Source organism: Spodoptera frugiperda, chromosome 17, assembly GCF_023101765.2.
Source record: "Spodoptera frugiperda isolate SF20-4 chromosome 17, AGI-APGP_CSIRO_Sfru_2.0, whole genome shotgun sequence".
Taxonomy (NCBI): domain Eukaryota; kingdom Metazoa; phylum Arthropoda; class Insecta; order Lepidoptera; family Noctuidae; genus Spodoptera; species Spodoptera frugiperda.
This window is the reverse complement of record NC_064228.1, coordinates 6,229,381-6,244,484: the sequence shown is the minus strand read 5'-3', so window position 1 is coordinate 6,244,484 and position 15,104 is coordinate 6,229,381. Positions and strand designations below refer to the sequence as shown.

Below are 15,104 nucleotides of genomic sequence, written 5' to 3'. Positions count from 1 at the left end.
GCGTGAGGAGGTTTGTTCTCTCACGCGCCCCGCCTCCTCCTTAGCTAGCATGACTGCTTCGCGGAAGGAGGAGACGGCATCCCAGTCCCCCTCGCTCCGCACCATGGCCTGGACCAGTGCCGGGCGCGAGAGGTCGCCGTCGCCGACCACATCCGTGAAAAAACGCTTGCGTTGTGTTTCGTTGTGTGAGTGAGGTTACCGGAGGCCCAATTACCTCCCTTTCCAATCCCCAACTCAAAAGGCCGGCCGGCGACGAGTCACCTGATGGTAAGTGATCTATCTAACCTATCTGATTATTAGATCCTGAATATAAAGCCGAAACTACAAACCTACCAAAATGGTCCCACTATGCCGCTATCTAACTACTTACTTATACCAATACATCGTAAGTACGTTGACACACGTAGTATCAAAGGCCGAGTGTAATTATTACATAAAGTGCATACCTCACGCCTGTAAAGGAATAGGGGTGTAAGTGAATTGGGCGTTATAAGTGAGTATATGTTTAAAATATTGATAACAGAAGTTATAGGTTTTTTTATGGAATAAACCAGTAAAAGTGTAGACGGATCACCTCATGGTAACCAATCGCCGCTGCCCATAGACACTTGAAATACCAGAGGCGTTACAAGCGCGTTGCCGGCCTTTTGGGGGTTTAGAAATTTAAGAGTTGTTGGGGAATAGGAGATTGAGAATATTGGGAAGGGGGGGAATTGGGCGTCCGGTAACCTCACTCACACAACGCAAGCGTTGTTTCACGTCGGTTTTCTGTGAGGTCGTGGTATCACTTCGGTCGAGCCGGCCCATTCGTGCCGAAGCATGACTTTCCCACATTTAGATATGATGATGATTATGATGGGTTAAAATCGTATCTCACATTTAATAGGTACTGTCGACTATGTCTATTGACAACTGCGATTAATGACGCACGATGCACAAACATACAACATGCAATAACCACTATGTATAAAATATCTACACAGATCCAGAGTTCAAAATTTGATCTTACGCCCTCATCTCCCAGCGACATCACTTCTCAAATTGATAATGATATCTACGCAACTGTATTTATCATTAGTCAGAATAACTTGTTCGAACACGCATTCGTTACTGAGTAATTTTATTAAAGTTTATTTATTATATACAAAAATATATTATATTTCAGTAATATTACATTTAATTATTGAAGAAAGTGCTTTAAATTAAAACTAAGTGTAGTTGTGTGATTATTATGTGTTTAAATTCTTGTAAGTATGTTTTTTAAAAGTAATTTTTATATGGAATGTTCTCGAATCTGAATTTAGTTTATACGATTAGTTATTATGTGTTAGTTATTACGTTTAATTCATTTAAATGATGACATTGTGTTTGTAATTTCACGTGCAACGTCACGCCTTTTATCCTCAAAGGGGTAGACAGAGGTGCACATTATCTTACGGCATGTCGCTATACAATCTACACCCACTTTTTACCATTTGCGTTTTAAGTCTCATGTAATAGTGGGTGAGCCTATTTTGTAATTTCAAAGTTGCTAAATCTTTAGCAACTTCATTGTAGTGTGCATTGTAGTGTGTACTAATTTTGAAGTCTCTTTATAGGCTGACGTTTTTCTCATAGGAAAAAGCACTATTTATAAAATAAGGATTAAAATAATGAATAGTTGTGAGATTCTATGCAAGGCCTAGACTATATAGGTATATCTATCTATTTAGTGATATAGTCGAGTTTAGTGATATGCAATATGACGCAGCGCAATTCCAATTATTTCTAAAACACCATGTAAGGTTTTCGGAAACACAAATAAAGAGGGCCCTTGTGACGATTAAACCAACGAAACAGTCAACACTGAATTTAAATAAAGTAACAAATCTTGTTTAAACATAACTCAGTTAAAACAGTCTTTCATTCCATTTTTCCGACATAATTTAATATCCAAGCAAGCTCACTTAATAAAGCTTATTTATTTTTCTTTCAGAAAGAAAATGAAACACCTCCTAATCCTGTTCGGCCTCTCGGCTTTAACGACAGTAATATCCGGCAAAAGCCATTGTCACGCCTGCTTCGACAGTATTTGCTATTCCAAAGCTCTAATATTTCAAAACTATCCAATATCCGGACAATTAGCCGTGGACAGAGTCGCCAATGTTGTTTATTTTCACTACGAGGATTCTCGGCCCTTAGATCACACTGTTGCATTTGATTTAGACGATATTAGATTCTTGTTTATCCCGGATATTCAATTTTCCTTCGCTCGAGCCGTTGACCAAACGACAAGAGATGTCTACATCGGCGGCGCGAATGGCGTTTACAAATACAACCCAATTACGAATGTTACAACTCCGTTTGCCCTGCATGATAAGACGATATGGCATATGCAGTTTAAAGAGAAGATATACTACACTATATTCATGACTAAAGGACTTTACACGTATGAAAAGAAACAATCTAAAACTGTAGCCGCGTTGAAGGATTATACGATAGACGATTTTATCGTGGATAAGAAAGATGATATTTATTTCATGACCAATTTCACTGTTTATAAGCTGAAAAAGGGGGAAAATAAGGCCACGATGTTTTCCACTATAATATACACTCTCACTACCGATATAAATGACAACGCATATTTCATACAGAGGGATACGAGAGGGTTGTATAAAATTGACTATAGGACTGGAAGATTGTCTGAAGTCGGTGCTTTTGGTAGCGGATCGCCTTTCAGAACTGTATTCGACAATTACAATAATATCATATATTATGATGGAATCAGTGATCAGTTGTTCTATTTGACCCCAAATTATGGCCGTTGCAAAGTGACCGATGAAGGGAAAGGGAGGAAATTGAAGAAAAAGGTGTCTTCTTTCTTCGATAGTGATGTTTGATCAATATTCGGCTTTGGCCGAATAATGAGTGTTGGGACGTTAAGAAAAGTTATTTATTATTATTGTGCTTTCCATCAGAGATGTGCTATGTAACTATGTTACGAAGATATGTAATAGCTAAGCCGTGAAACTATGTGATCGTTTCCACTGATACTAAGCTATGTAGTGTTGCTATGCTACGAAGATGCCACATGAGGAAGACGCGCAGATCGGGTATACGATGAATTGATAGTACGGAAACCATCCATAGCACGCATCTTTTCCTTTAAAAACATAGCTTAGCTGAGTCCATTTCCACCAGTACTAGTCATGTGTACCAATGAATATGATTGGTGGAAGTCAAACGCATCTACAGCAACGTAGCATAGCACATCTCTGGTGGAAAACACTCCTCATGTGGTACTGTTTATGAAATCTTTTATTTTTGTGTAAATAAATATTATTGTAATATTTCACATTTATGTTTGTGTTCTCTTTCCACTTAACTTATGATAGCGGTTATCAGTTAAATGTTTTTATTTTTTTAATAGAGCGTGAGTATTTTTGTAGGTGAGAGATATATTTCTTTGAATTAATTAGTTTTTACTGACCCATAATCTCTTTAAAGCTAAACAAACAAGTTGCATTACAATACGTATTTAACAAACAGTTTCCTTTTGGTTGTTTTTATTCATATTCTATTTAGACCTACATCATCATTTCTTCATCACCTTTCTACATCATTTAAGGATCGATCGTTAGACAAATATTTATGTGTTTTTTAATGGAATAAGCTGGTAAAAGAGCAGGCGGATCACCTGATGATAAGCAATCGCCGCGGCTCAAAGACAGTTTTCTGTGAGGCCGTGGTTTTCACTACGACCGAACCATTCGTGCCATAGCAGGGTTCTTCCACACTTATATAGCTATGTGTGTGCGCTCCATTAATTCAATTCTCTTAAAAATGTTGCCCCACACTAGAATTTTCTTCTGTGTCGTGGGTGTGTCTACAGACATACAAGTTCACATGCACATTTGAAATAAATATGTTCTGGGTTATGGTTGACTGACATAGGGCCATTAGCTGACTTCGAATTCGATACAAACTGTGGTGAGTCAATCAGTAATGAGAAATGATAAATTCTATAACTATGATAACCCACTTAGCTAGGTACTTTCACAAACAAATAACTCTATTATACGATAAAGTAAATAAGTAGGTACCTACAGAGTTTAATTGTTTTGACTTGTTTTCAAAACTCAGGGACGGCCCGAAGAGCGATTCTGTTCTTGTTTATTAATGGGACAAGCCCGCTACAATTTCTCAAAACCACTGCAACTCCTGTAAGCCTGTACTACAGTAGATACAACCATGAAAACACCGGAACATTGAAGTCAGACGCGTCCCAGGGACATGAATGACTGTTATATTTTAAAAGATATTATTAGAGGAGAAGAAAAGAAAACGATAGTTTCCACTCCGTGTGTTTATAAACACACAATTTCACGTACACATGACACTTATACAAGAAGCAACAGTTTGTGGACACAGAGAGTTGCTCCGTGCGGGTATCGAATCCGCTATCCGTTGCACGGCAGCCAGTTGCCTACCCTTCGCGTCAACCGTGCATTCAAATACAGTTACAGTAGTTACTAAATTATATGTTCCTAAAAATAAACAAAATAATTATGCTATATTTTATTATAAGTGGGCTTCAATTAGTGGCTTCTGAAGGGCAGATGTCGGTTCTCTACGTAAGATTCAGCCCTCGATTAACAATCAGGGATTCAAGGCCAACCAAAACAAGGTTAGGAAACGGCCTAATATTATTATCTTATTACTTAATACGTATTATTTATTCTGACATTGATACAATTTAACTATTATGTTTCCTTTGAATACGAGTACAATTTGGTATTACATAAATAAGTAAATATTTACATTTTAATTTGTTATCAAAATCTACACAAGGTTGGGTCATGATCAAGTTTGTTGTGATAACATCAGGACAGTTCCCTGAAGCGGTATGCAGAGGTGAAGTCAATAATTATGATGACTATTTATCACCGGAAAGGTTCTCTGTGGAAGGTCGCATACCGGATTTTTTTTCAATCGTCTAATGACTTCTCACGCCTTGGGCGAGGCGAGAGTGAGTGTCAGAGTCTTACTGACTAAAAACCACCACGTTTCTACTCCTGCCCTTCGAGCCGGAGCCTTGGTAAGCCCGCTAGGTAGTCCGCAGCTCCGGGTCCCGCGTACCGGCTAGTGCAGTGTAGGACATCCACAAGGTATGCAGTTACCAAGTCCCATTGCAGTAGGTGGTAAGCCAATTGCCACACATCAGTCCCAATTCTTTTTTTATTTTATTTTTTATGGAATAGGTGGCAAGCGAGCAAACGAGTCACCTGATGGTAAGCGATCAGCGCCGCCCATGGACGCCCGCAACACCAGGTGCGTTGCCGGCCTTTTAAAAAGAAGTATGCTCTTTTCTTGGAGGTTTGAAGGTCGTATCGGTTCGGAAATACCGCCGACGACAGCTCATTCCACAGTTTTGCTGTGCGAGGCAGAAAGTTTCGCGAGAAGCGCACAGTTGTGGCCTGCCAACCATCTATATGATGAGGTTGGAAATGCTGTCGTGTGGGTCGATGGCGAAAAGAAACAGCAGGTATAAGACCAAACATTTCCTCAGAACACTCCCAGTGGTATAGGGGGAGTTTTTAGTTTCAATTTTAGTCTGACCTGACCAGGACCTGTGACCTAGCTCGACAGTTATTTATTTAATCTTTAATGTACACAATACATTTAAATAATGGTACATTAGTTATTTGCGCGATCACTCGAGCAACGAGGGTCATTTATTATAATGGGATTAATAATAAACTAGTGAGTAATAATACATTCCTACATTACACGTATAATGATTTATTGGTTTATAGGAATTCTAAATAAACCTAGGTTTTACTAGGTATCCATCCGTGGATTTTTCACGTGGGAATAGAGATTTTCCCTGAATCAGATCTTCGCGTGAGAATTCATAATTTCTCTTCGACCCACGAGGTACTAACATAGACATATAGTAACAAAACAGTCGATGTTATTCCGTGACAATTAAGCTTTTTAATAGCGAAAGAATTACCTTAGTCGGCCCAGTAGTTTTTATTTTAGGGGTGGGTAATAATCCAATGACTTCTCCCGCCTTGGACGAGGCGATAGGGAGTGTCAGACTCTTACTGACTAAAAACCACCCCGTTCATACTCCTGCTTTTTGAGCCGGAGCCCCGGTAAACCCGCTAGGTAGTCCGCAGATATGGGGCCGAGTAGTTACGGAGCCTATTCAATACATACAAACAAACAAGAAAACAATAAAACTATTCCTCATTATCTTAATATTTATGTTATTTACATTAAATCAGTGATTCTTCCCATACTTGGAGCTACCTATGTTGGATCAAATGTCTATTATTTAATTTCGTTTTGTTATGCTATGCTAATCGACTGACAATATCAGATGGCATGTAAACAATACCTGGGGAACGTCAACACGGAATTAGGGTGCGTTTCAATGACGCGATTTGCTTGCGACTGGAAATCGCATGTTTAGGTCGTCAGTTGTTTTTGTATTGTATAGGAAGGTGATTTGGTTGTTTAGTATTAAGTAAATATGGTTTGTATTTGAAGAGGAGAAAAAAATATACTATATAGAGATGACTCATATGACTTAAATGAAACTACAAGTATTACTAGTCCATAGAAGTATAATACAACTCAATATTTCAACGAATATCGAAAATTTAAAACATCTTCAGCTCCAATTCAAAAACAGCTCCATGTTCCTTGATCACAGAAAAGTTGTAATGTTGTAGATTGTCTAGGAATGTCGCGGACATATGCCCGCGGCAGTTGCAATGCCGTATTTGTAAAGAGTTTTCAAATTAGCTCAAAGAGAAAAATGCAGTTTTTGGCTTACCTACTAGGGTTATTTCGCTCATTTTTCGTATATTGTCAGCCAGGATAATAACAAATATGTGGTTTCAATTAAGTCAAAATAGGTTTCCCCATACGGTATACCTTCTTATTTTTTGGGAACATTATCATTACCTACATAGGAGGTACATTGGAGAAATGCCATAATCTCCACGCTTGTATGGCATATAGGCTACAAAGGGTAATGTAGGTATACAGACAGATTCTAGTGTTTCAAAGTCGAAACAAACAATAATACTTTAACCACGCCAAACTTAAGCCCTCATCATTAGTCTTTATGACAATAAATCAACTACAATTCTCAAGGCAACACAGTCACCGTGCCCAAATTATTTATGATCAAAATGTAGGAAATTTTAGTTGCAAACAATTTCAGTACGATGCCAACTTTTCAAGGCAAAGTATACTCTAAAAACGGCACAACAAGGTACCCCAAATTCACAAATTTCTGTAAGCTACATTCAATCTTCTATCACAGTTATTAAGGTTGAAATTCAATTGAAGATGCTTGTCAGTTTGGTATAGCTTGAGCTGCTGTTGGTTGGTACATGACTTTCATAAATCTACGTTAGTTGTAGCAACTTTGTAACTTGTCATACGGATTATTTTCAGTCTGTAACCACTTGTACAGAGTTCTAAGTTCGCTAAAGAAAGATTAACTTAGTTATAAGTTGTGACACTGTTTTATGACTTGACTGCGAATTTTATATGGGCGTTTCTGATTTTCAGCAAACTTTAAGAGAGTATTTATTATTAGGGAATTGTAATCATCAAATTGTGAATGGATGAATGTTGGGGATTTGTTAGTACCTTTTTTTTGAGGGGCGAAAATCGTCCAATTATCGCCGCTTTGGGTGAGGCGAGAAGGAGTGTCAGACTCTTACTGCCTAAAAGCACCCTGTTCCTTCTCCTGCTTTGAGCCGGAGCCCCGGTAACCTGTTACGTTGTCTGCAACTCCGGATTTGTTGGTACCTGGACTCTCACTCTTATTTATGTATTTATTTATGCACAATATAGTATAAGTACATGATCTTGTTAGGGCGTAGCAACTCTTCACTATTCATTTTGTTTAACATATTGTAAAAGAAGGTACAAACCTCGAGTAAATGTTAAATGTCTATAAAAAGAAAGGATGTATATGTTATATTGACTAGAGGCAGGCGTTACTTTGCGGAAATCCATGATACACTTAAAAATGCACAAAATTTTTAGTTTTCATTCCGCTTGTAGATATACCTATTTTCAGGATGCGGTGTGCAGCACCATCCTCCCGCTCGCAATTAAATGCTCAAGCATAAGAGGTGCTACACAAATAAAATATTGTTACATTATGCTCGCTCTGGCATAAATTATTATCTCTCTGACTGTTCACTTCTTTAACGAAGACCATGCCTAATTCAAATCCGTGTTATTGACTCTCTAGTAATATTTGCTTGTAGTATATAATTAATGAGAATTAAAACTAACTTAAAGCGTCGATAAAAATAATCCTTATCCCAGTCGTGAGGTAGGGTGCCCAAAAGAAGAACAGCATTGCTACGTCCCGGAGCTGCGGACAACGTAACAGGTTACCGGGGCTCCAGTTCAAAGCAGGAGAAGAAACAGGGTGGTTTTAATCAGTAAGAGTTTGCGGGAGAAGACATTGGATGATTTTCCCCCCACAAAAAAAGCATTGCTACGTTAAATGGCAAAATTAATTGGCCTATGATTTGATACAACAGCAATAAAATAATTACAAAAATTCAGAAACAAAAGAACATCACAGCCCATTAAAAAAGGACAATTTATTTAACCTTTTAACCAGCAAGCAAGCAATTTCATTTTCTCAGAAACCTCAGATTGAAAATAAGCAGAATTCCTTTGGGAATACAAGAAGAAGGTTTCATTGTAACTCGACTAATCTTACAATTTCAAACAAGATGAATTGAAGGAACAAGCTAATTTGTCAAAATGTTTTCTTTTTTATTGTATAAGCCGGTTAACGAGCAGACGGATTACTTGATGTTAAGCAATCGCCGCCGCCCATGGACACTTGAATCACCAGAGGCGTTACAAGTGCGTTGCCGGCCTTTTAGGGGTAAGGAATTTAAGGGTTGTTTGATAAATCTAGGATTGAGAAGATTGGCATGAATGGACCGGCTCGACTGGAGTAATACCACGGCCTCACAGAAAACCGATATGAAACTACGTTTGCTTTGTTTGGTGAGTGAGGTTACAGGAGGCCCAGTCATCCCCCTTTTCCAATCTTCCCAAACCCCGATTCCCTAACAACCCTTAAATTCCCCCAAAAGGCCAGCAACGCACTTGTAACACCTCTGGTGTTTCGGATGTTCATGGGCGGCGGCGATTGCTTACCATTAGGTGTTCCGTTTGTTGCAAGCTTATAACATAAAAAAAAATCGCAGTAAAAAATCGCACCATTAGGAATGGACCTTTATCGGATATATTGATCTATAGTGATACTAACTGGCTTGGTTAGTTTTATCTAGTGATTACTGTGGATAACTAGTGGTGGATCTCCAGTCCTTGTGTGCTTTACACCATTTCGAACCAGGAATATATTTCTAATGGTGAGTAATAAAATAATATAAAAAATATATTTTCTAGACTTCTAAAAAGTTTGTATTTTTTATTCTGTCTCTGTAATTGCCTACATTTTGTTTTGTTTTCTAAGTTGTAAAGTATATTCACTATTTTATTATTTTTTATAAGACATCCTAAATGGTTTCCTCAATATTTTATTTCACCAATTAGCAATTGTTGCCATTGTTTTTAAATAAGGCGATTACCTCATATTTGTTCATTGTTAAACGAACTCAATTTTGCTTATTTACAAATGATTCCTTAGATTCGTTTAATGTTCTTATTTTCGTGTTTTATCAAAGGACATATTTTCTTTTGTATATGACTTGATGGTAAGCAATTGCTGCCCTCCATGAACCTGCAATACCAGATGCATTACAAGTGCGTTTTCGGCCTTTTGGGGGTTAGGAATTTAAGGGTTGTTCACTTAGCATGACTCTCTCGCACTTAAATATTTTAATCTTGTCTAAAATATTAACTGGTTTTGCGAAACTATAATAACTATATGGTTTCTTTGTCTATTATAAAATTAGTGTTCCAAGTAGCGTTTGTGGAACACAGGACCACACCTTTACTCCAATACTTATACCTGTAAACGTATACGTATACCCAGGCTCTATTTGGCTGCTGCGGACTGCCTAGCAGGTTACCAGGGCTCCGGCTCGAAAAACAGGAGTAGGAACGGGGTGGTTTTTAGTCAATAAGAGTCTGACACTCCCTCTCGCCTCGCCCAAGGCGGGAGAAGTCATTGGATGAAATTCCCCCCTCAAAAAAGGCCTCAACTGTGCGCTTCTAACGAATCTTTCTGCCTCGCACAGTAAAACGCTGTCGACGGTGATATTTCCGAAGGGATAAGACCTTCAAAAAAAGTACATGAATATTGTCTTAATCTTGTGTCTTTTGTTGCAGTTGGCCATGCTGGTGGTGGCTGCTCTAACAAGGATAAGCTGTGTTCATGCGATGCCTTACAATCAATTTGGTGTGAGTATAACATGTCTGTTTCAACACCTTCATATTATGTACCCGTAATCCTGGTCCCACCTTCCAATAGCTATGTGTGTTACATCATTGGATAGGTAATTTTGAGCTGAATAAAAGTTACTAGGGCGCCAAGTTCCAAATCTTAGTCCGTTCAGAATTATCCTTTATTAAACATGGTTGTTTTATCAGTAGCCAAGCAATGCTGCTACGCCAAGTAGTGCTTTATACATGTAGTGTGGATACCAGGATATGTGACGCGGATGTAATAATGCCATATTTGTAAAGAGTGTTCAAATTAGCTCAATGTGAATAATGCACTTTTCGGCTTAACTGCTGGGCCTATTTTGCTCAAAGTTTGTATTATATGTAAGCCGAGATGATAACAAATATGTGGTTTAAATTAAGTCATAAGAGGTTTCTCCATACGGTATGAGTACTACTGCCTACCCCCTCGAGGTTAAAAGTTCGTACATCCGTGTGTACGCTATGTAATACACATAAACAAATGACATAATGCAATACACGACAACAATAACACAATGCAACAACATTGCATAACGAACAATGGATGCACTAGCTATTCTAGTAAATCTCACATCAACACGGCTATAATCTTATTTTATAAACAACCATCTTTCATAACATTTCCGAGATTTGCGCCGGCGCTGGTGTTTGAAAATAGGATCGCTTCCTATTACTGTGTGACTTAAGTGAAACATTGCTAGTTATAACAACGATAATTATAGTGTGGGAGAGCCATGCTTTGGCACGAATGGGCCGGCACGACCGGAGTGATACCACGGCCTCACAGAAAACGTTTGCGTTGTGTTTCGTTGTGTGAGTGAGGTTACCGGAGGCCCAATTCCCCCCTTCCCAATCTTCCCCATCCCCATTCCCGAACAACAACCCTTAAATTCCTAACTCCCAAAAAGCCGGTAACGCACTTGTAAAGCCTCTGGTGTTTCAAGTGTCCATGGGCGGCGGAGATTGCTTACTATCAGGTAATACGTCTGCTCGATTACTTACTCATAAAAAAAATAGAGATCAAATTGAAAATAACAAGCTTTTATACGTTTTTGTCCAGTACAGGGGAGATTTCTTTTTTTTCAACTGATTGTAAACAATTGCCGCTGTCCATGGACGGCCGAAACACCAGAGGCGTTACAAGTGCGTTGCTGGCTTTTTGGGGGTTAGGAATTCTAGGGTTGTTGGGGAATCGTGAATTGGGAAGATTGGTAACACTCATTCCCACAACGCAAGCGTTGTTTCTCGTCGGTTTTCTGTGAGACCGTGGTATTACTACGGTCGACCCGGCCCATTTGTGCCGAAGCATGGCTCTCCTACACTCCAACTTGCAAACATCCTCAATACTTTTTCTCTTTATTACTCTTTGATCATGGTTAAGCACTACTTTAGATAAACGAGCAAATAATAACAGAAAACGTTCCCAAAATTCCAGACACACATACTAAAAGTATTCAGCGAAGATGACATGACGCCAGACTTCAGAGAACTCCTGGTCAGCCAGGACACCCAGGACCCTGACGTCAAGGTGCAGACACAAGCTACAGATGAGAAGACAAACATAACAGAAGAAACCACAATGCTTGATGACACCACTAGTAATACTACAGGTTTGTGTTTTGATTAGCTGACGTTTTTGCTCTTACCAGAGGGCATTAACCCGTCGTGTGCCGAAACGTGAGTCCACGCGAGACATAATGTGTTTTCTATATTGTCTTATATACAAGAGGTTAATGATGGTTAAGGTTTTTTATGGTATTTAAGCTGGTAACCTAGCAGACGGATCACCTGATAGTAAGCAACCGTCGCCGCCCAAGGACTCCCGAAGCACCAGAGGCTTTAAAATTGCGTTGCTGGCCTTTTGGGGGTTAGTAATTTAAGGATTGTTGGGGAATCGAGGATTGGGAAAATTGGGGATCTCTGTTTGATGATAAGACCTTAAATGCCAATACCTGTGTGACATTAAATGCCATAATCCAACTGTAGTAGGTAAATAACACAATTATCCATCCATTTTTGAAACTTTTGTCAATTAACACTTCGCAGAAAAACTAGTACTAGCAAACGTATCCGTAGCAGTACACCAAGTTTCAGAGGAAGTGCTGCCCCAGGACAAGAAGATCCCCAACCCTAATGAGGAGGTGGACGTGGTGGACCGCGAGGACCACGTCACTCAGTACCTGTCCGACCTGCTGGTCAACACAGACAGTGAAATTACTAGCCTTCAGGTAACCAAACCTTCAAAAAAATAGCTATCCAATCCAACCTTCAAATCTTCAGAAAAAACCTTCCTTAAGAACCTGGTAATGCAATTACAAGGGACATTGTCCATATTGCGTCATTTGGAATGCATGCATACTTCATATAAACAATACGTTACATGTTACCGCTGTGCGGGTCTGCGGACGACGGGCAACGGGTAGCTCGCCGCCCGATCAGATTCAGACCCGTGCGTGCGGCTTGTCGCAATCCGCGCGACGCGAAACATCCATCAAACCCTTATAGACGGGGCCCAGTAGGGCTGCCTGATTCGGAGCTGCCGGGGCTTCGGCTAGAAAAGCAGGAGTAGGAACGGGATGATTTTTAGTCAGTAAGAATCTGACATTCCCTCTCGCCTCGATTTTTCCCCCCTTAAAAAGGCCCTTTTTTATGTCACTAGCTGGTTAATAATGATAATTATATTTAGTATTTTTGTTAGTAATGGTAGAGAGAACAATTAATTGTCTTTTTCAGGCCACCGAAACTGAAGATGACCGCGAAGGTATAGAGTAAGTAAACCAACGTTTTTTGATTATGTGTCTTCAAATTAAGGTTGTAGAGTTCAATTTTGGTTATTATGTATTGTTATTTATGTACATTATTTTGATACATATACATTAGAAGTAAATGCTTTTGCTTTGTTTAGAGTTAAAAGTTGTTAAAAGTAGTGCAATCTATGGCTTTCTTAGTATCTTCTATGAATTGATTGGGTATCCAATTATCCACCGGTGTATAGACAAATAGTTTTTGCTTACAGTTTCACTTCCGTGCTTCGCTCCCAAGTGTCATAGCGTGATGATAGGTTAGTAGTTCTAGATTACACAGACAATCACTTTCAAAGCACAGACAATCTGTTGGTAGACAGGAAAGTATGTAAAAACTTTGGAACTTTTATACTTTCCTGTTATCTCTATTTCTTCTTCTAAGTAGGAGTACTGCTCCGAACATATAGGTGACTGGTAATTAGTGAACGATATTTAAACACCTGATTGTAGTCACGATTACAAACAACTTTCCCAAAGAAACTTTTTTTGTATACCAAGAAAGAAAATTTAAAAAAAACTTAATACAAATCCATAAAATACAATTTTCCTTAATAAATATATCACGGTTTATTAACATACATTAATGGAGAAAAGCTCTACAAGTTTCGAGTCACACTGGGAACTCTTAATCATGAGCAGCGTGCGCAAACGGCGATGCGGCGACGTCATTCTTTGTGACTAACGAACCTAGTAGAGCTTTTCTCCATTAATGTACGAGAGTAACCCGTGATTTTTAGTTAATTTAGTATGTCTCACGATAGTTATTATAAACATATCATTTAAATCTATTACAACTAGATCTAAAAATAAAAGTGCCTTCAATAATGTGACCAAGGACTGTAGTTTGCCACCGAGCAGTGCTCAAGTTGACGTCACCAGTATTGTGTAGACAGCGAAAAATAGAAATTATCCTGTCCTTGTTTTTTTTTGTTAATACTTGAGTAGTAAACGTTGTGATTATTGAGTACGAGTTGTACAGAGAGACTCAGGTTCAAAAAGTATGTTTTAGTTAAGAATAATAACGACGGTGAAAGGCTAATTGATCTAAGCAATTTTTTTCTGCGATATTGAGTTATATATAAGCATCATTTGATGTAGAAAAAATCTGCGATTAAGAATGAATATATAAATTAATAGCGTAAAAAAATGTAGCTTAGATCAATTAGCCTTTTAACCATCGATAAGTAGAGTTAGAATGGTTCCAGTAAGGGATGGTACGGCAGTGTTTGCTTCGCGCTCGACTTGGCGGGGGCACAGCTATGTCCTCAGATTTGGCATTGAAGATACTTCTGTGCCGTGGGTGCTTCGCATAAACAAATTCACATCCATATCTGTTTTTTCCTAAACTTTGCTCCACACTAGGGTTTTCTCCTGTATCGTGAGTGCGTTTACAAACATACAACTTCACACATGACACCCAAACCCGGAACAACAATTTGTCGAACACACAAAGAGTTGTTCCGTGCGGGAATCGAACCCGCGACACGTTACAAGGCAGTCAGTTGCCTAGCCACCACGCCAACCGTCCAGTCAAAATCATATCCATACGGGAATTAAACCCTCGACTCCGGCGTGAATTAGTCTTAGTTTCAGTAGCGAATATCATTTTCAAAAGTTAATTAATTCAAATAAAATTAACTTTAACTTTAACTTTGAAACTACTAAAATGAAGTAATCTGTTTTGTCTTTCTAACAGGTCTGCGGAAACTATGTGAGGCGGAAGGCGCCTGGTGATGAAGAAAATAAAGTATACTTAATACATACATACAATATTAAGCCACAGGCATTTACAGGATTGGGATATTAAAATTAAAATTTACCATTAAATACTCGCGGGAATTGGGATAATAAAATTTTATTCTATATCTA

The 15,104-nt window shown here is 38.7% G+C and overlaps 2 protein-coding genes across 4 annotated transcripts; both read left to right on the top strand.

Moving 5' to 3' along the window:
- Positions 1-8: 8 nt before the first annotated feature.
- On the top strand, positions 9-3,334 carry LOC118276924 (ommochrome-binding protein). Of its 2 annotated transcripts, none has more exons than XM_050699904.1 (2): positions 9-267; positions 1,976-3,334. In XM_050699904.1, the coding sequence occupies exon 2, from the start codon at positions 1,983-1,985 to the stop codon at positions 2,877-2,879; it is 897 nt and encodes a 298-aa protein (XP_050555861.1). In that variant the 5' UTR covers positions 9-267; positions 1,976-1,982; the 3' UTR covers positions 2,880-3,334. The 2 variants fall into 2 exon arrangements, with proteins under 2 accessions (XP_050555861.1, XP_035451438.2); XM_035595545.2 differs by lacking the exon at positions 9-267 and adding an exon at positions 1,060-1,247.
- A 5,919-nt stretch (positions 3,335-9,253) lies between these two features.
- On the top strand, positions 9,254-15,104 carry LOC118276903 (uncharacterized). Of its 2 annotated transcripts, XM_035595511.2 has the most exons (7): positions 9,254-9,413; positions 10,336-10,407; positions 11,867-12,041; positions 12,478-12,659; positions 13,165-13,199; positions 13,448-13,492; positions 14,932-15,104. In XM_035595511.2, the coding sequence occupies exons 1-6, from the start codon at positions 9,411-9,413 to the stop codon at positions 13,479-13,481; spliced, it is 501 nt and encodes a 166-aa protein (XP_035451404.1). In that variant the 5' UTR covers positions 9,254-9,410; the 3' UTR covers positions 13,482-13,492; positions 14,932-15,104. The 2 variants fall into 2 exon arrangements, with proteins under 2 accessions (XP_035451404.1, XP_035451405.1); XM_035595512.2 differs by lacking the exon at positions 13,448-13,492.